Source organism: Leptodactylus fuscus, chromosome 5 (genome assembly GCF_031893055.1).
Source record: "Leptodactylus fuscus isolate aLepFus1 chromosome 5, aLepFus1.hap2, whole genome shotgun sequence".
NCBI lineage: Eukaryota > Metazoa > Chordata > Amphibia > Anura > Leptodactylidae > Leptodactylus > Leptodactylus fuscus.
The window spans coordinates 2,903,544-2,924,781 of record NC_134269.1 but is presented as its reverse complement, the minus strand read 5'-3'; the positions used below and the strand labels follow the sequence as shown (position 1 = coordinate 2,924,781).

Here is a 21,238-nt window from a genome sequence, read left to right as displayed (position 1 = left end):
GCAATGTCCGCTGCAGTGCACCACCACTGTTACAGAAAATAACCCTACACAAGATACCAGAAGTTCAGTCTGAGTTTTCAGGGTATTACATCTATGTTGAGCATATGAGATGTCTTCAGATGTTGTTTTTCATCATTATTGTTTTATGTTTTAATCCTTTAAGATTTTGTCTCTATTGGTTAATTACTTTTAATTTGTGTATTATATCTGCACACAGAGGAGCCCGGCAGCGCCCCCGGTGGAATCTCCAGATATAGATCATTGAACACTGAAGGTATAAATTGGCCACATGGTAGATTGTTGTCATATTATGTGCACAGTTTATTGTCTTCTGCAGACACGTTAAGGCTTTGACTCTGACACTACAAAGGTAAAGTATATTGTAGATGATCTTATTGTCTCCTGCACTACTGAGCTCACTCATTTCACTTCAGAAGAGAAAGTAAGGATGGCCCATGGCCATGTTTCGGCATACAGGAGGCCTACACTCAAATCTGTTGTTAGTTTCTTTAATAAAGTAACATCAAGTTACAAGTAAAGTGATCAGGTTCAGATTAAGAAAGTATCCATGTTTATTGCGAGATGTCTCCTGCTGAGGGGATTTGTTCGGATGTTACAATGTTACTGAATTGTTTTATGATACATTGTCCCTAACGAAAGTGAGCTAAGACAATGTATCACAAAACAATTCAGTAACATTGTAACATCCGAACAAATCCCCTCAGCAGGAGACATCTCGCAATAAACATGGATACTTTCTTAATCTGAAAAACGTGATCACTTTACTTGTAACTTGATGTTACTTTATTGACATTTGCTTCTGCAGAATAATAGAAATCCTGTAACACCTGATTTACCGGAATCAGGCCCCGAGAAGTTGGGCAAGTCTCTCTCTTTGACATAAATTGGCAATTCATTTTTCCCTTGTTCAAGGACGGAAAGAAGAAAGGAATTAGAGAAACTTTATATTGCAGTGGAGGATTTTTAAGGATGAAAGAAAATTTCAAAGTGAATATGTAAATGTGCCGTAACATGTAAGAGGCAAAATATAATCCCAAATAGAGCGGTGAGTGCACGGCCAAGATGAGGAAACAATACTAGAAAGTATAGAATCTCTTAGGGGTATTACCATCTCCAGGATCATATAAAGCTGCAGTCTTTTACTCTATACATGACTACAGTTATCTTGTTCCGCTCACCACATACAAGTACATCTCTCTTCTCGGTGCTGGCACCCGGTTGTCTAGGTTATAGACCTCTTCCCAGGCTGAGGATTCAGTCCCTGTTCCCGGCCAGACATATTCTCTTCTCTCGCTTTCTCTGCATATTGCTTTCAGTTTTTGAGCCCTGATAACATCTAGATATTGACAACCTCTTAACATCAAATAGAATCATTTCTCTTCTCCAGATGATCTCGGGAAATAATGTCACCTCCATCAAATTTCTAGGATTTCCAAATATTCAGAACTTCAGATTTCTCTTCTTCTCTCTGCTGGTTCTTGTATACTGTGGGATCTTTTTAGGAAACCTTCTTATAATAATCTTGTATGTAGTGAGTAAATCCCTTCAGTCCCCCATGTACTTCTTCCTTACTCAGCTCTCGTTGTGTGACCTCCTGATTACTACAGACATTGTCCCCACCCTTCTCCTCTCTGTACTGTATGGCGGTAGTACTACGACTCTCATCGGCTGCATCGTCCAGTTCTGTCTCTTTTCCACCACAGAGTTTTCTGAATGTTTCCTCCTGTCAGTGATGTCTTATGACCGATATGTGGCCATCTGTAACCCGCTCCACTATCACTCCATCATGAATCACATGTTCTGTGTCATGTCAGTCAGTATAATCTGGTTATTGTTTTTCATCATATCATCGGTTAATCTGATCTCCATGTATGACTTTCAACTTTGTGGACCTCACGTCATCGACCATTTCTACTGTGACCGTGAACCCCTAATACAGGTCACCTGCTCCGATACAGCCATAATTCATAAAAGTAACCTTATAATGGGATCTTTTGTTATAGTGGGAACTCTAATAGTCATAGTCATGTCCTATGTGTACATCACCATCACCATCCTGAAGATCCCATCCAATACCGGAAGACACAAAGCCTTCTCCACCTGCAGCTCCCACCTCACTGTGGTCTCCTTATTTTGTGGGACAATCATAGCTGTTTATTTGTTTCCATCAAAAGGAGGATCCCTGATCCTGAGTAAGGTCTTGTCTCTGATGTATACTGTGGTGACCCCACTGCTTAACCCCATTATATACACCCTGAGGAACAAAGACTTTAAGGAAGCTTTCCAGAAACGTATGGCTCTCATAATGACTTAGAACCATCTTCTAGCCCCCTCTGTATATAGAATGTAATATAATATAATATAACAATGTAGCATAAGGTTGGATTTTGGATACAAATAAAGAAGCTGAAATGGAAATGACGCACTTTATACAATGTCCCGGCTCTGGAGGTCGGTTATTCTTTTTAGTGATGTGAATGATGTTGGTTAATGTCTTTATTTCTACATTTCTATAATTGTTTCTTATTCTTGATACATTTGGTATCCTATATTTTGTGTTTTGTGACTTTTCGACAAATTGACATTGAGATTGTGTCGCTGTATGAACATCAGTCACAACCTCTTGGGCATGATAAAGACTGGAGTCTGTCCTATGGACCTGATGTTTATTCTATGTATGATGTAAGACTATACAAGGAGCCGAAACATTGTTATAAACATTTAAGATATTAATAAAAGAACATAATACAAGTTTCCTTTGATTCCTCTGGACCTTTGGCATGTTGTACATATACAGATGGAGAACCAATCGTTACGTAAGATGAAGGGGTTATTTAGGGACATACAGTCCGGGCCGGGGCATTCCCTGTATAAGCTTTATTACTATTATATAAGCAGGTCCCCCTGAGCCCCGACATGCTGCTATCTAATAGTGTGACAGGCAGAGAGACAGCGGCGTTCCTCTTACGTATTAGTTTATATATTGTACCCCCCATACAGCCATAATAGACTTTGGGGGTATTTTTAACTTTGTTTGCTGATTTCTCGAACCATTGGTCCCAATTACAGGAGCTATGCAGCCCCCTAGCTTACATCGCCGAGCTGACTGGTGTCCTCTTGGATTCTGGTGGATCTCATGGTCAAGAGGAAGCCACATCATGGCAGCTCCCATAGCTGTATACTGAGGATGTAAACTATACCAATCCACCCCTGCCTTCTTTCTGGGATGCCCAGATGCTTAGAACAAACGGCTCCCTGCTCAGGCAGCTGTGCACTCTGCAACGTCATACAACTACAGCACCATGTTACAGGACACGACTGGTGACGGCTCCTACAGTTTTATGTTTGTGTAATGACAGTAACATCTATTACAAAATTTTCTGACCCCTGTATAAGCAATGCTACCCCCGATGCTGCCCCTGCTACCTCTTGTGTCACCCCCTCTACCTCACAGATTGTGCAGCAGGGTTCAGCGCACAGTCAGCTCCGCTTCATCTCCAATGTAGTAGTGCTGAGCGCACGGCCAGCACTGCTACATCTCAGCATAGGAATGCATTGACCAGCATTGATTGGCCGAATTCTATACAGAGTACAGCATTCAGCCAATCAACGCTGGTTCTGACGGAGGAGGCGGAGTCTAAGATCGGTCCACAGCAGTCTCCATTCTAGTCCGATCTTAGACTCTGCCTCCTCACATACAGAGCTGCAGTCACTATTCTGCTGTACATCATGTCTTATACTGCAGTCACAGCCAGTTCTGCTACATCTGAGATGTAGCAGGGTTCAGCACACAGTCAGCTCTGCTGCATCTGAGGGTGTAGCAGAGCTCAGCGTGCGCTCAACGCTGCTACATCTGAGATCGGACCAGAATGGAGACTGCTGTGGACTGATCTTAGACTCCGCCTTCTCTGGCAGAACAAGCTTTGATTAGCCGAATGCTGTACTCTGTATGGCATTCGGCCAATCAACGCTGGTCAATGCATTCCTATGGAAAAAGTCAGCTCGCGCATATCGCAAGCTGACAGAGATCCCGACGAGATAGAGCCCCAAAGAGCTGGTGAGTAACATTACCCCCTAAATAAAGGTAATCCCTAGCTATCCCTGCCTGTACAGCTATCCCTGTCTCACAGTCACAGAGTTCACAGTCTCATATGAACCGGATATTAAATCCACCATTCGTATAAAGTGGAGGTCACCTGATTTAGCCAGCCAATTACTTTTTCTGATTTTTTTTCGATGCCTCCGTTGTCGTAGTTCCTGTCCCACCTCCACTGCGCAGTTATTGGTGCAAAAAACGTGCCAGGGAAGGTGGGAGGGGATACAAATATTTTGTGAGTTTGCCTCCTGGTGTTGGACTCGAATCGAACATCTCGAACAACCTGATATCCGATCAAACATGTACTCGATCCAACGCTGTTCGCTCATCTCTAATTATTATTATTGGCTGGACACGTCCATGTATCTCTATCACGAGGTTAAGCAGCTTATATGGTTTTGTGACAAGTTATCACTCAGTGATATGAGAACTATCCCATGTGTGTCTGTATGTGCGGAAATTTTAGTCTTTCAAGGCTGTTGTTACAAAGCCTTGTACAGACATAACAATGAAAAGCTGACAGGTTATCTCCTCTGACCTACAGTACAGAATGGCAACAACTAAACACAAACAGCTTGTCATTGAGGCCACCTTCAGAAGTAACTATGTAGAGCATCTTAGGAGCAAGAATAGGACTGAGCACCTGTGATGCTCCACATTGTCCCCCATTGTCCCCCATTGTACCCAGCAGCATCATACCGTAGTATACTGTATACACCGACTTACTCCCTAGAGCATCAGGAATGGTCTCAGAATAGGGAAACTTGATAGTGATTTCCAGGTAATTGGGGAAATTAAAATTTTTTGCTGAGGATATTCTGTGGTTTAATACATTTTCTAAAGTTTCCAAAAATTTCAGGTTCAGCCAAGCCCAATATTTTAGGGTTCACATCCAAAAGTCCCTCAAAGTTGTTTATTGAAGAGACGCCCCAAGTATAATAATCAGAGGTGAGCAAAGCTGTGTAAAAATGTTACAAATAAACCACTCAGCTTACGTGAGCTCCATCACGCCATCCTCCAGCGTTACTGTGCGACATCAATGTCCTTCCCATGACCACAGAGGCCCAATCACAGGTCTCAGCAGTGACCTTGGGGTAGGAAAACATGGATGATGGCCCAGAAAGGAGAACAGAGGGCTGGAAGATGCCATGGCTGAACTAATGTTACAACAGAACTTCAAAATCTTGTAAGGTTCCCCCATAACTAACATGTGATACCAACCATCACCATTCCATTGTGTACCCGGAATGTTACAGGATTGACATTAAATGTTCTAAGACAACTGTTCATTCTAGTGAATAAAAACAAGGAATATCAGAAAGTTTAGAACATTGACTGATTTACTCAAAGGATGTGACAACTTTCTAATGTCTGGAAGGCAGAATATTAGTAACGGACCCAAATATCCGATTCACCCCTCGTACATCCATTAAATGTTTGCATAATTTACTTGAAATGTTCGGCCATGAGCAATCCACACGGTAGGATCGGCGGTTGTCATTATTACCCCCCTCACTTCCATATATTATATGACCTACATGAAGCAGATGCACACCTAACCAATGGAAACAATTCAAGCTTTATTAATAAATTATCATAGAGACAAAGGTCATGCGAATATAAAAAGAGGAAAAGGGGCAACATCCCAAGGCATCGTATAATAAACATTACCCTACATATCAGTCTATAGAGACAAACATGAAGCCACAGAGGCAACAGATGTGCGGGGCCAAAAACAATGAAGTAATATTATGTGTTGGGGCCTGAAAAAGTCCAATATACTGTATGGGGGCCATTAAAGGGGGCAGCTAGTGAACCGTCATCTTCAGGCCCCTTCTGGCCTCCAGGTGACGAAATGTACATTAAGGATTATTGCTGAGGCCACTGATTGGGCTTTAGAAGTCACATAGGGTAGCTACTGTAATAATGCAAGGTCAAAGTGCCATGATGTTGATGTGGCCCACAAGACTACTGAGGCCTAATCACAGATGCCCAGGAGAGATGAATAGAACAGTTTTGTTTTGATCACCTTCCCTGGATTCCACTCAAGTTTGATCAATATCTATTGAATTATTCATACTACATGTATGAGAAGATAACCTGACCACAATAAGGACATCATGGCTGGTTATCAGGAGAGGACACTACATGTATGAGAAGATAACCTGACCACAATAAGGACATCATGGATGGTTATCAGGAGAGGACACTACATGTATGAGAAGATAACCTGACCACAATAAGGACATCATGGCTTGTTATCAGGAGGGGGCACTACATGTATGATAAGATAACCTGACCACAATAAGGACATCATGGATGGTTATCAGGAGGGGGCACTACATGTATGATAAGATAACCTGACCACAATAAGGACATCATGGCTGGTAATCAGGAGGACACTACTTGTATGAGAAGATAACCTGACCACAATAAGGACATCATGGCTGGTTATCAGGAGGACACTACATGTATGAGAAGATAACCCGACCACAATAATGACATCATGGCTGGTTATCAGGAGGACACTACATGTATGAGAAGATAACCCAACCACAATAAGGACATCATGGCTGGTTATCAGGAGGACACTACATGTATGAGAAGATAACCCGACCACAATAAGGACATCATGGCTGGTTATCAGGAGGACACTACATGTATGAGAAGATAACCCGACCACAATAAGGACATCATGGCTGGTTATCAGGAGGACACTACATGCATGAGAAGATAACCTGACCACAATAAGGACATCATGGCTGTTACAAGTAACATATCATTGTGGCTGCACAGTGAAAAACGTAAAAACAAAGCCCATAAGAAATTTGTGCAAATGCAGTTTTTCTCTTTCATTTGGGATTTCCATTACATTGTGTAGAATAAATATAATTTGTCCCTCAAATATTAACTCCCGAACTGCTCTGTGAAAGGGGAAATTCTAAAAATAAATTAAAAATGTTATGGCTTTTGGAAGAAAAAAAAAATTGCTAACTAGAGCCATATAATATATCAGCATATAGATTATATATCCATTAAATCTTATTTATAACCCTATAGTATTGATCTTCCCCTTGAGGCTGATGCCAATTGCCCCATGTCAGGAATAAAAATCCTTCCCAATTAATGTGAAAGTTTATGAATTGTTTCCTGTGCGGCTTTCTTAATATCTTTATTCCTCAGACTGTATATAATGGGGTTGATCAGAGGGGTAAACACAGTATATAGCAGGAAGAGGATCTTACCCATGGTCGATGATTGTCCTCTTGTTGGAACAAGATAGACACTAAATATAGTACCAAAGAATATGGAGACCACAATGAGGTGGGAGCTACAGGTGGAGAAGACTTTATGTCTACTGATATTGGATGAAATCCTAAGGATGGAAGAAACAATGGAAGTATAAGACACTACAATGATTGTGGTGGGAATTATAACTATTGGAGCCCCCAAACCATAAATCTCCAAGTAAACAAAGAAGGTGTCCGAACAGGCAAGGTCTATGAAGGGAGTAAGGTCACAGAATACATGGTCGATGACATTGGATCCACAGAAAATTAGCTTTGATGGAGTTATAGTGAATGTAAATGAGACAAAAAATCCCAACAACCAACACATGGTGACCAATTTTACACAAAATCCATTTGTCATATTGGAGGAGTAACGGAGGGGATTACAGATGGCCACATATCTGTCATAGGACATCACAGCCAGAAGAAGACATTCAAATACTTCTGAGACACAGAAGAAATAAAACTGAGTGAAACAATTTGGAAAACTTATGGTGACCCCATTATTGAGGAGAATGCAGAGCAGGTTGGGGACAATGTTTGTGGTCAACAAGATGTCACTGATGGAGAGTTGTGAGATGAAGAAGTACATTGGGGTGTGGAGGATCTTGCTGGTGGACACCAGGGTGATGATCAGGAGGTTCCCACATAGTGTTGCTCCATAAACAAGAAGGAACAAGAAGAAGAGAAGATTTCTTAATAGTTTACTGCCCTGAAATCCTAAGAGGAAAAATTCTGTGATCACCGTCAGATTGGTCTGAAAGTAGATGAAAACTGTAAAAGAAATTTAAGTTGACTTCATTACGACTACTACCCTTATAACTAGACTACTACCACCATTATGACTACGACTACTATCATTATATCTATGACTACTACCACCAATACAACTACGACTACTACCATTATATATATGACTACTACCACCATTACGACTATGACTACTACCATTATATCTATGACTACTACCACCAGTACGACTATGACTACTACCCTTATATCTATGACTACTACCACCATTACGACTATGACTACTACCATTATATCTATGACTACTACCACCATTATATCTATGACTACCACCATTACAACTATGACTACTACCCTTATATCTATGACTACTACCACCATTACGACTATGACTACTACCCTTATATCTATGACTACTACCACCATTACGACTATGACTACTACCATTATATCTATGACTACTACCATTATATCTATGACTACTACCACCATTACGACTATGACTACTACCCTTATATCTATGACTACTACCACCAGTACGACTACTACCCTTATATCTATGACTACTACCACCATTACGACTATGACTACTACCATTATATCTATGACTACTACCATTATATCTATGACTACTACCACCATTACAACTATGACTACTACCATTATATCTATGACTACTACCACCAGTACGACTACTACCCTTATATCTATGACTACTACCACCATTATGACTATGACTACTACCATTATATATATGACTACTACCACCATTACGACTATGACTACTACCATTATATCTATGACTACTACCACCAATACAACTACGACTACTACCATTATATCTATGACTACTACCACCAGTACGACTATGACTACTACCCTTATATCTATGACTACTACCACCATTACGACTATGACTACTACCATTATATCTATGACTACTACCACCATTATATCTATGACTACCACCATTACAACTATGACTACTACCCTTATATCTATGACTACTACCACCATTACGACTATGACTACTACCCTTATATCTATGACTACTACCACCATTACGACTATGACTACTACCATTATATCTATGACTACTACCATTATATCTATGACTACTACCACCATTACGACTATGACTACTACCCTTATATCTATGACTACTACCACCATTACGACTATGACTACTACCCTTATATCTATGACTACTACCACCAGTACGACTACTACCCTTATATCTATGACTACTACCACCATTACGACTATGACTACTACCATTATATCTATGACTACTACCATTATATCTATGACTACTACCACCATTACAACTATGACTACTACCATTATATCTATGACTACTACCACCAGTACGACTACTACCCTTATATCTATGACTACTACCACCATTATGACTATGACTACTACCATTATATCTATGACTACTACCACCATTACGACTATGACTACTACCATTATATCTATGACTACTATCACCATTACGACTATGACTACTACCATTATATCTATGACTACTACCACCATTACGACTATGACTACTACCCTTATATCTATGACTACTACCACCATTACAACTATGACTACTACCATTATATCTATGACTACTACCACCAGTACGACTACTACCCTTATATCTATGACTACTACCACCATTATGACTATGACTACTACCATTATATCTATGACTACTACCATTATATCTATGACTACTACCACCATTACGACTATGACTACTACCATTATATCTATGACTACCACCATTACAACTATGACTACTACCCTTATATCTATGACTACTACCATTATATCTATGACTACTACCATTATATCTATGACTACTACCACCATTACGACTATGACTACTACCCTTATATCTATGACTACTACCACCATTACGACTATGACTACTACCATTATATCTATGACTACTACCCTTATATCTATGACTACTACCATTATATCTATGACTACTACCACCATTACGACTATGACTACTACCATTATATCTATGACTACTACCACCATTACAACTATGACTACTACCATTATATCTATGACTACTACCACCAGTACGACTACTACCCTTATATCTATGACTACTACCACCATTATGACTATGACTACTACCATTATATCTATGACTACTACCATTATATCTATGACTACTACCACCATTACGACTATGACTACTACCATTATATCTATGACTACTACCACCAGTACGACTACTACCCTTATATCTATGACTACTACCATTATATCTATGACTACTATCACCATTACGACTATGACTACTACCATTATATCTATGACTACTACCACCATTACGACTATGACTACTACCCTTATATCTATGACTACTACCACCATTACAACTATGACTACTACCATTATATCTATGACTACTACCACCAGTACGACTACTACCCTTATATCTATGACTACTACCACCATTATGACTATGACTACTACCCTTATATCTATGACTACTACCACCATTATGACTATGACTACTACCCTTATATCTATGACTACTACCACCAATACAACTATGACTACTACCATTATATCTATGACTACTACCACCATTACGACTATGACTACTACCATTATATCTATGACTACTACCACCATTACGACTATGACTACTACCCTTATATCTATGACTACTACCACCAATACAACTATGACTACTACCATTATATCTATGACTACTACCACCATTACGACTATGACTACTACCCTTATATCTATGACTACTACCACCATTACGACTATGACTACTACCATTATATCTATGACTACCACCATTACAACTATGACTACTACCCTTATATCTATGACTACTACCATTATATCTATGACTACTACCATTATATCTATGACTACTACCACCATTACGACTATGACTACTACCATTATATCTATGACTACTACCATTATATCTATGACTACTACCATTATATCTATGACTACTACCACCATTACGACTATGACTACTACCCTTATATCTATGACTACTACCACCATTACGACTATGACTACTACCATTATATCTATGACTACTACCCTTATATCTATGACTACTACCATTATATCTATGACTACTACCCTTATATCTATGACTACTACCATTATATCTATGACTACTACCACCATTACGACTATGACTACTACCATTATATCTATGACTACTACCACCATTACGACTATGACTACTACCATTATATCTATGACTACTACCACCATTACGACTACGACTACTACCATTATATCTATGACTACTACCACCATTACGACTATGACTACTACCCTTATATCTATGACTACTACCATTATATCTATGACTACTACCACCATTACGACTATGACTACTACCATTATATCTATGACTACTACCACCATTACGACTACGACTACTACCATTATATCTATGACTACTACCACCATTACGACTATGACTACTACCCTTATATCTATGACTACTACCATTATATCTATGACTACTACCACCATTACGACTATGACTACTACCATTATATCTATGACTACTACCACCATTACGACTATGACTACTACCATTATATCTATGACTACTACCACCATTACAACTATGACTACTACCATTATATCTATGACTACTACCCTTATATCTATGACTACTACCATTATATCTATGACTACTACCCTTATATCTATGACTACTACCATTATATCTATGACTACTACCACCATCACGACTATGACTACTACCATTATATCTATGACTACTACCACCATCACGACTATGACTACTATCCTTATATCTATGACTACTACCACCAATACAACTATGACTACTACCATTATATCTATGACTACTACCCTTATATCTATGACTACTACCATTATATCTATGACTACTACCACCATTACGACTACGACTACTACCATTATATCTATGACTACTACCACCATTCCAACTATGACTACTACCCTTATATCTATGACTACTACCACCATTACAACTATGACTACTACCCTTATATCTATGACTACTACCACCAATACAACTATGACTACTACCATTATATCTATGACTACTACCACCAGTACGACTATGACTACTACCATTATATCTATGACTACTACCACCAGTACGACTACTACCCTTATATCTATGACTACTACCACCATTACGACTATGACTACTACCATTATATCTATGACTACTACCACCAGTACGACTATGACTACTACCATTATATCTATGACTACTACCACCAATACAACTACGACTACTACCATTATATCTATGACTACTACCACCATTACGACTATGACTACTACCCTTATATCTATGACTACTACCACCATTACAACTATGACTACTACCCTTATATCTATGACTACTACCACCAATACAACTATGACTACTACCATTATATCTATGACTACTACCACCAGTACGACTATGACTACTACCATTATATATATGACTACTACCACCATCACGACTATGACTACTACCATTATATCTATGACTACTACCACCAGTACGACTATGACTACTACCATTATATATATGACTACTACCACCAATACAACTATGACTACTACCATTATATCTATGACTACTACCACCATTACAACTACGACTACTACCATTATATCTATGACTACTACCACCATTACGACTATGACTACTACCATTAATTCTATGACTACTACCACCATCACGACTACCACCATTGTGATTACGACCACTATTACTAAATAATGAGTTTCTACTTACTGACTTCTCCATTTTCCTGTTACATTTCTTTACAATTTTCTTGAAGACACGTTTCACCTTTTGCTTTTATAATCTATCAAAAAATTAAATAAATACAAAGCGGTGAATTCAGCAGCGTCCAATGAGGAGATCTTGTGTGAGGGGATCAGGCACATGACATATATAACTACCTGTATATATACATACACAGGGATGGGAATAGATTACGGTTGACAACTCTACAGAAAGTTTTTGCCATTGCCTCCTGTGTCCCTTGTGCTCCATTTCACTAAGGAGTAAAAACTTCTTATAATTAGGTTTTATCGAGAGAGAACAAAAGTTTCTTCAGCAAAAAGTAAAACTTTTTCAAATAATTCTAGAAAGAGCAAAGTTAAGGAAAGTAAAAGCTGCTCGGGGTATGTATTTGTAAGAATGTGGTTCCACGGATGGCTGAAGACATTTGGCCATGCACATAATGACACCTTTGTCTTCTCCCGACCTCTCTGCACCCTTTATATCCTTCTGTTCTGTCCATCGAGAAGATGTAGCTCCCACCACTGTAGACCTCTCTATCATCCATAATGTATGTTCTCTGCTCGCACCTCTGGCAGAAGATCTACCACGCCCAAGCCTGGATTCACCCATTTAATAACCAACTGGTTGTAACAAACACACAGAAATGGTCAATATGGCCAAACCTTGTAAACCAAAAATGGTGTATGGAATCATATCTGGAATAGAAATGCAAACACAAAAAGTCTCACCAGCGCTCATCCAGCACCAAGACCATCACTGCTAATTCTTACTGTATATACAATACATGGAAATAAGAGATAAGATAATCTTTAATAGTCCCACACTGGGGAAATTTCAGCATGTTACAGCAGCCTAGTAATACAGATACAGGATAATACACAGTAATATATTACAGACGTAGACACACATAAGCTGAGAAGAGAAGATATACTAGGAGGCTATAGCAGCTAAGGAAAAATGGAAGAGAAAGAGGAAGACCTCATGGTCACCGTCATAATCATTAGTTCTGTGTGCGGAGTGTCTTCGCTTGGTCTGATGTAGGTTATACAGCCTGGTCTCGGTTGGAAGGAAGGACTTGCGATAGCTCCTTCTCACACTTGGGGTGAAGCAGACGGTCACTTACAGTGCTGCCAAGTCCCATCAGGGTCCCATACATGGGGTGGGATTTGTTCTCCTGCATGGAGGTCACCACAAACAGTGTCCTTCTGTCACTCACCACCTGTACTGAGTCCAAGGGGCTCCCCAGGACAGAGCTGGCCCTCCTGATCAGCCTGTCAAGTCGATTTCTGTCCCTGGTTGATATACTGCTCCCCCAGCAGGCCACATCGAAAAAGATAGCTGAAGCAACCACAGAGTTGAAGAAGGCCCTAAGAAGTGTCCCCTGGACTCCAAAGGCCCTCAGCCTCCTGAGCAGGTTCTTGGTTAACATTTTGATAAATTGGACAAGCCCACCTGCCCGACAAGGCGACCTCTGCAAACAGTGATGCCCACAATCTTGCATTCTTGTTGGCAGAAACTAATTTTCATGTATATTTATCAAATGATGAATTCTTCAGGATCCTCTTGAAGGTAGTGAATGTGGGGGATAGTCTTATCTCTCTATATTATAAAAATGAGTTTCTCTCTGTCTGTCTGTCTGTTCTTTATGTGCGATCAAACGACTAAACCGATCTTCACTAAATTTGGCACACAGATACTTCAGGTGTCTGGGAAGGTTTAAGACAAGGCCTCAACTCGCTCAGACATACCGTTTCAGAGTTACAGTATTCACAAGACAAAGACCGGCGTTAGCCAATACAAACCTGCAAGTCTTTCACTCATATTCCATTTGCCATACACATGGTCACTCCACATTCACACAGTGTAACTCCTAGTGTATCCAACACTGATATCCAAACTGAGATACATGCTCAGAGAATTGGATGTTAGCAGTCACATGGTGGAACGGTGCGCATCAACGTTACCATCACCTGCAGACACCGATCTAGTTAAAACCCATCCTGAAAATAATTGACTTGTAAACCGCTGTTAGGACTATTCAGCAGGTGCAGCCAAGGTATCAGGGTCGCAGCCTGTTCTGCTGTAACTGCTCAGTCCAGCATGCATGGGGTTAATTCCCTTGCAGCCGATGGGCGTGGTTGGTCTGCTGACAGTGGTGTCAGCCTATGGGTACATGGCTTGTGCACCTGGGATGGGTGATCAGGGCCCGCCTTTCCTCCATTTAAGGAGGCAGGTTTGGGCAGCCTGGTGCTCTAGCCTCAAATGCCATATGTGCACATCTGTGCAAGACATGGTTTGCAGCTAGCTGCCCCATATAGGTAAGTAGTGTGAATCTCCACCCTTTTGCTTACAATTGTGGGAAGCCATTTCCTTAGTTAGTATTGTGGAATCTCTTTCTTTAGGCAGGCTACTACCTGTGGTGCTGTACAGCAGGTGGCTGTGGTGGGTGCAGCCCAGTAAACTACAGGGAGAACACGGTTAAGTTTGTGTTTTTCTTGCAGTGCCGTAACTGCAAGACTTTATATTTCACTAGTGGCTGCTCTGAATGACAAGAGCGTTCTCTGAGAAGCCATCAGAGCAGCACTCAGTTGGTGTTGTAGCCCGGCAGTGAAGTTAACTGTCGGCCTTGTTCACACCAAGGTGCCCTGTGACTCAGTCGAGCTGGACTCTGTAGGATATTATTTAGTTTTTTTTACTATATCCTGCTGACCGTAACAGTAAGCTAGAGCCAGAGCCCCACCGCATAATGGCTTCGCCTTCGCAATTGGCGAATCTTGTCAGCAGTCTGAACACAAGTTTTTAATTTGGGGTAGTAGCAGGATGGGTGTGCAGGTGAGAACAATGTAACAGGTGCCAGGAAAAGTGAGGAGATGTCAAAGATGTCTGAGTTGCAAACTTTACAAAGACTGGAAGAAGTGGCCATGAGGGTTCAGATGGAAGAGAAATGGAATGGAAATGTTATCGATTAGTCAGAGACGTCACCTGAAAGTCACTAAATGTTTCTGAATTGGAATCACCGTGTGTAGAGCTGATAATGGTCATCATATAGTCATAATATTGGTATACCTAAGTTGGGGGCCATCTTGGACATGTTCCCTGTGCTCAACTCCTAGCATTTATAAACCATCATATTCTCAATATAACGACTATGTGAGTCTCAAAAACCACAGGCACAAACATTTCTGTAATGAAAGGATAATTTTAAATGTCTAAAAGAGGATGTCAGTGCAATGTATGCATAAACTAAGAGATTAACCATTCATTATCTCAATAGACGTACAAATCACTTTAAATTTTACATAACTTCTCAGGAACCCTGACAGTGTCATACACTATGTATTATAGATATATATAGTCCTAGAAGTCCTGACAGTGTCATACACTATGTATTATAGATATATATAGTCCGAGGAGCCCTGACAGTGTCATACACTATGTATTATAGATATATATATGGTCCTAGGAGCCCTGACAGTGTCATACACTATGTATTATAGATATATATATAGTCCTAGGAGTCCTGACAGTGTCATACACTATGTATTATAGATATATATATATATATAGTCCTAGGAGTCCTGACAGTGTCATACACTATGTATTATAGATATATATAGTCCTAGGAGCCCTGACAGTGTCATACACTATGTATTATAGATATATATATGGTCCTAGGAGCCCTGACAGTGTCATACACTATGTATTATAGATATATATATAGTCCTAGGAGTCCTGACAGTGTCATACACTATGTATTATAGATATATATATATATATAGTCCTAGGAGTCCTGACAGTATCATACACTATGTATTATAGATATATATAGTCCTAGGAGCCCTGACAGTGTCATACACTATGTATTATAGATATATATATGGTCCTAGGAGCCCTGACAGTGTCATACACTATGTATTATAGATATATATATAGTCCTAGGAGTCCTGACAGTGTCATACACTATGTATTATAGATATATATATATAGTCCTAGGAGTCCTGACAGTGTCATACACTATGTATTATAGATATATATAGTCCTAGGAGCCCTGACAGTGTCATACACTATGTAATATATATATATATATATATATATATATATATATATATATATATATATATATATATATATATATTAGAGGGAGGACCCGGCTTCGCATGGGCATATTACATTTTATGTTTGTGTAGTGGCCCCATAAGAAATGTCCAATTTTGCACTGGTGTATTCTGTATGTGGTTTGTGTGTATGTCCATAAGCTTCATGTGGTTATGTGTATCTCATTTTGGATATCAGTGAAAAACCTGTGATCATTTGTTATGGATACCTGGAGTAAAGCTGTATCTAATCCTTCCCCGTGTAGTACTGTGTTTAGACGCAAGTATCTAATCCTTGTTGGTGTGGTACTGTGTGCAGATGTACATATCTAATCCTCCGGCATGTGGTACTGTGTGCAGATGTGTGTATCTAATCCTCCCCATGTGGCATTGTGTGAAGAGGCATGTATCTAATCCTCCAGTAAATGAAACTGTGTGCAGACGTGCATATCTAATCTTACGGCATGTGGTACTATGTGCAGACGCGCGTATCTAATCCTCTGGCGTGTGGTACTGTGTGCAGACAGGTGTATCTAATCCTCTGGCATGAGGTACTGTGTGCAGATGCACGTATCTAATCCTCCCCAGTGTGGTACTGTGTGCTGAGACGCGTATCTAATTATCTGGCATGTGGTACTGTGTGCAGAGGCATGTATCTAATCCTCCAAAGTGTGGTACTGTGTTCAGACAAACGTATCTAATCCTCCCCTGTGTGGTCTTGTGTGAAGAGGCGTGTATCTAATCCTACGGCATGTGGAACTGTGTGTAGATGCATGTATCTAATCCTACAGCATGTGGTACTGTATGCAGACGTGTGTATCTAATCCTATGGCGTGTACAACTGTGTGAAGATGTGCATATCTAATCGTCTGACATGTGGAACTGTAAGCAGACGCACATATCTAATCCTACGGCATGTGGTACTGTGTGCAGACATGCTTATCTAATCCTCTGATGTGTGGAACTGTGTGCAGATGCGCGTATCTAATCCTCCCCTGTGTGGTATTGTGTGAGGAGACGTGTATCTAATCCTACGGCGAGTGGAACTGTGTGTAGACGCGCGTATCTAATCCTACGGCATGTGGTACTGTGTATTGAGACGCGTATCTAATTCTCTGGCTTGTGGTACAGTGTGCAGAGGCTTGTATCTAAACCTCCAAAGTGTGGTACTGTATGCAGACACACGTATCTAATCCTTCCCTGTGTGGTATTGTGTGAAGAGGTGCGTATCTAATCCTACGGCATGTGGAACTGTGTGTAGACGCACGTATCTAATCCTTTGGCATGTGGTACTGTGTGCAGATGCGTGTATCTAATTCTTCCCTGTGTGGTACTGTGTGCTGATGCGCGTATCTAATTCTCTGGCTTGTGATACTGTGTGCAGAGGCATGTATCTAATCCTCCCCTGTGTGGTACTGTGTGAAGAGGTGCGTATCTAATCCTACGGCATGTGGAACTGTGTGTAGATGCGCGTATCTAATCCTACAGCATGTGGTACTGTGTGCAGACGCGTGTATCTAATCCTCTCTGTGTGGTACTGTGTGCTGAGACGCGTATATAATTCTCTGGCTTGTGGTACTATATGCAAACACATGTATCTAATCCTCCCCTGTGTGGTATTGTGTGAAGAGGCATATATCTAATCCTGAGGCATGTGGTACTTTGTGCAGACGCGCGTATCTAATCCTCTGGCGTGTGTAACTGTGTGCAGATGCGCGTATCTAATCCTCTGGCATGTGGTACTGTGTGCAGATGCGCGTATCTAATCCTCCCCTGTGTGGTACTGTGTGCAGATGCACATATCTAATCCTCTGGCATGTGGTACTGTGTGCAGATGCGCATATTTAATCCTCCCCCGTGTGGTACTGTGTGCTGAGACGTGTATGTAATTCTCTGGCTTGTGGTACTGTGTGCAGACACACGTATCTAATCCTCCCCTGTGTGGTATTGTGTGAAGAGGTACGTATCTAATCCTACGGCATGTGGTACTGTGTGCAGACGCGTGTATCTAATCCTCCCTGTGTGGTACTGTGTGCTGAGACGTGTATGTAATTCTCTGGCTTGTGGTACTGTGTGCAGAGGCATGTATCTAATCCTCCAAAGTGTGGTACTGTGTGCACACACACGTATCTAATCCTCCCCTGTGTGGTATTGTGTGAAGAGGCGCGTATCTAATTCTACGGCATGTGGTACTGTGTGCAAATGTGCATATCTTATGCTCTGGTGTGTGGAACTGTGTGCAGATGCGTGTATCCAATCCTTTGGCATGTGGTACTGTGTGCAGACGCATGTATCCAATCCCCCGGCGTGTGATACTGTGTGCTGATCTGTGTATCTAATCCTCTGATGCGTGTATCTCGGTTTGGATATCAGTGTTGTATTGTGTATGTGGAGTGACCGTGTGTATTGCAGTTGGAATATGAGTGAAAGAATTGCAGGTTTGTATTGGCTAAGGGGGGGGGCATTGTGTTTGGAATGCTGTATCTCAGCAACGGTACGTCCGAGCGAGTTGGACTCTCGTCTTAAACCTTCCCGGATACTTGAAGTATCTCTGTGCCAAATTTGGTGAAGATCGGTCCAGTCGTTTGGTTCGCATTAGAGGACGGACAGACGGACATTTTTATAACTAGAGGAGGACGCGGCTTCGCACGGGTATATTACATGTTATGTTTGTGTACTGGCCCCATAAGAATTGTCCAATTTTGCACTGATGTATTTTGTATGTGGTTTCTGTGTATGTCCATAAGCGTCATGTGATTATGTGTATCTCATTTTGGATGTCAGTGAAAAACCTGTGATCAGTTGTTATGGATACCTGGAGTAAAGCTGTATCTAATCCTTCCCCGTGTAGTACTGTGTTTAGATGCAAGTATCCAATCCTTGTTGGTGTGGTACTGTGTGCAGATGCACATATCTAATCCTCCCCGTGTGGTATTGTGTGAAGAGGCGCATATCTAATCCTACGGCGTGTGGAATTGTGTGAAGAGGCGCGTATCTAATCCTACGCCATGTGGTACTGTGTGTAGACGCGCGTATCTAATCCTATGGCATGTGGTACTGTGTGTAGATGCGCGTATCTAATCCCCCCCCCCCCCGTGTGGTACTGTGTGCAGACGTGCATATCTAATCCTTTGGCGTGTGGAGCTATGTGTAGATGCGCGTATCTAATCCTACTGCATGTGGTACTGTGTGCAGACGCGTGTATCTAATCCTATGGCATGTACAACTGTGTGCAGATGCACGTATCTAATCCTCTGGAATGTGGAACTGTGTGCAGACGCGTGTATCTAATCCTATGGCGTGTACAAATGTGTGCAGACGCACGTATCTAATCCTCTGGAGTGTGGAACTGTGTGCAGACGCGTGTATCTAATCCTATGACGTGTACAAATGTGTGCAGACGCACGTATCTAATCCTCTGGAGTGTGGAACTGTGTGTAGACGCCTGTATCTAATCCTTTGGCATCTAGGGATCTACCCTATTCTCATTAGCACAAGGAAGTACAAGAAGCAATGGGATGAAACTAAAGGGAAAGAGATACAGATTAGACATTAGGAAAAACTTTCTGACAGTGAGGGGAGTGAGAGAGTGGAATAGGCTGCCACGGGAGGTGGTGGGCGCTCCATCAATGGAAATCTTCAAGCGGAATCTGGATAAACACATAGCTGGGATGATTTAGGAAAACCTGCACTCGCAGGGGGTTGGACCCGATGGCCCTTGAGGTCCCTTCCAACTCTACCATAAGAATAAGAATAAGAAACCGTGTGCAAATGCACGTATCAAATCCTTCAGTGTGTGGAACTGTGTGCAGAAGTGCGTATTTAATCCTCTGGTTTGTGGGACTGTGTGCAGACCCGTGTATCTAATCCTCTGGCATGTGATACTGTGTGCTGATCTGTGTATCTAATCCTCTGATGCGTGTATCTCAGGTTGGATATCAGTGTTGTATTGTGCATGTGCAGTGACCGTGTGTATTGCAGTTGGAATATGAGTGAAAGACTTGCAGGTTTGTATTGGCTAAGGGGGGGGGGGGCACTGTGTTTGGAATGCTGTATCTCAGCAACGGTACGTCCGAGCGAGTTGGAGTCTCGTCTTAAACCTTCCCGGATACCTGAAGTATCTCTGCACCAAATTTGGTGAAGATCGGTCCAGTCGTTTGGTTCGCATTAGAGAACAGAC

The 21,238-nt window shown here is 41.1% G+C and overlaps 1 protein-coding gene across 1 annotated transcript; it reads left to right on the top strand.

Moving 5' to 3' along the window:
* Nucleotides 1-1,576: 1,576 nt before the first annotated feature.
* LOC142204280 (olfactory receptor 5G26-like) lies at nucleotides 1,577-2,335 on the top strand. Its single transcript, XM_075275589.1, has one exon. The coding sequence runs from the start codon at nucleotides 1,577-1,579 to the stop codon at nucleotides 2,333-2,335; it is 759 nt and encodes a 252-aa protein (XP_075131690.1).
* Nucleotides 2,336-21,238: the final 18,903 nt, after the last annotated feature.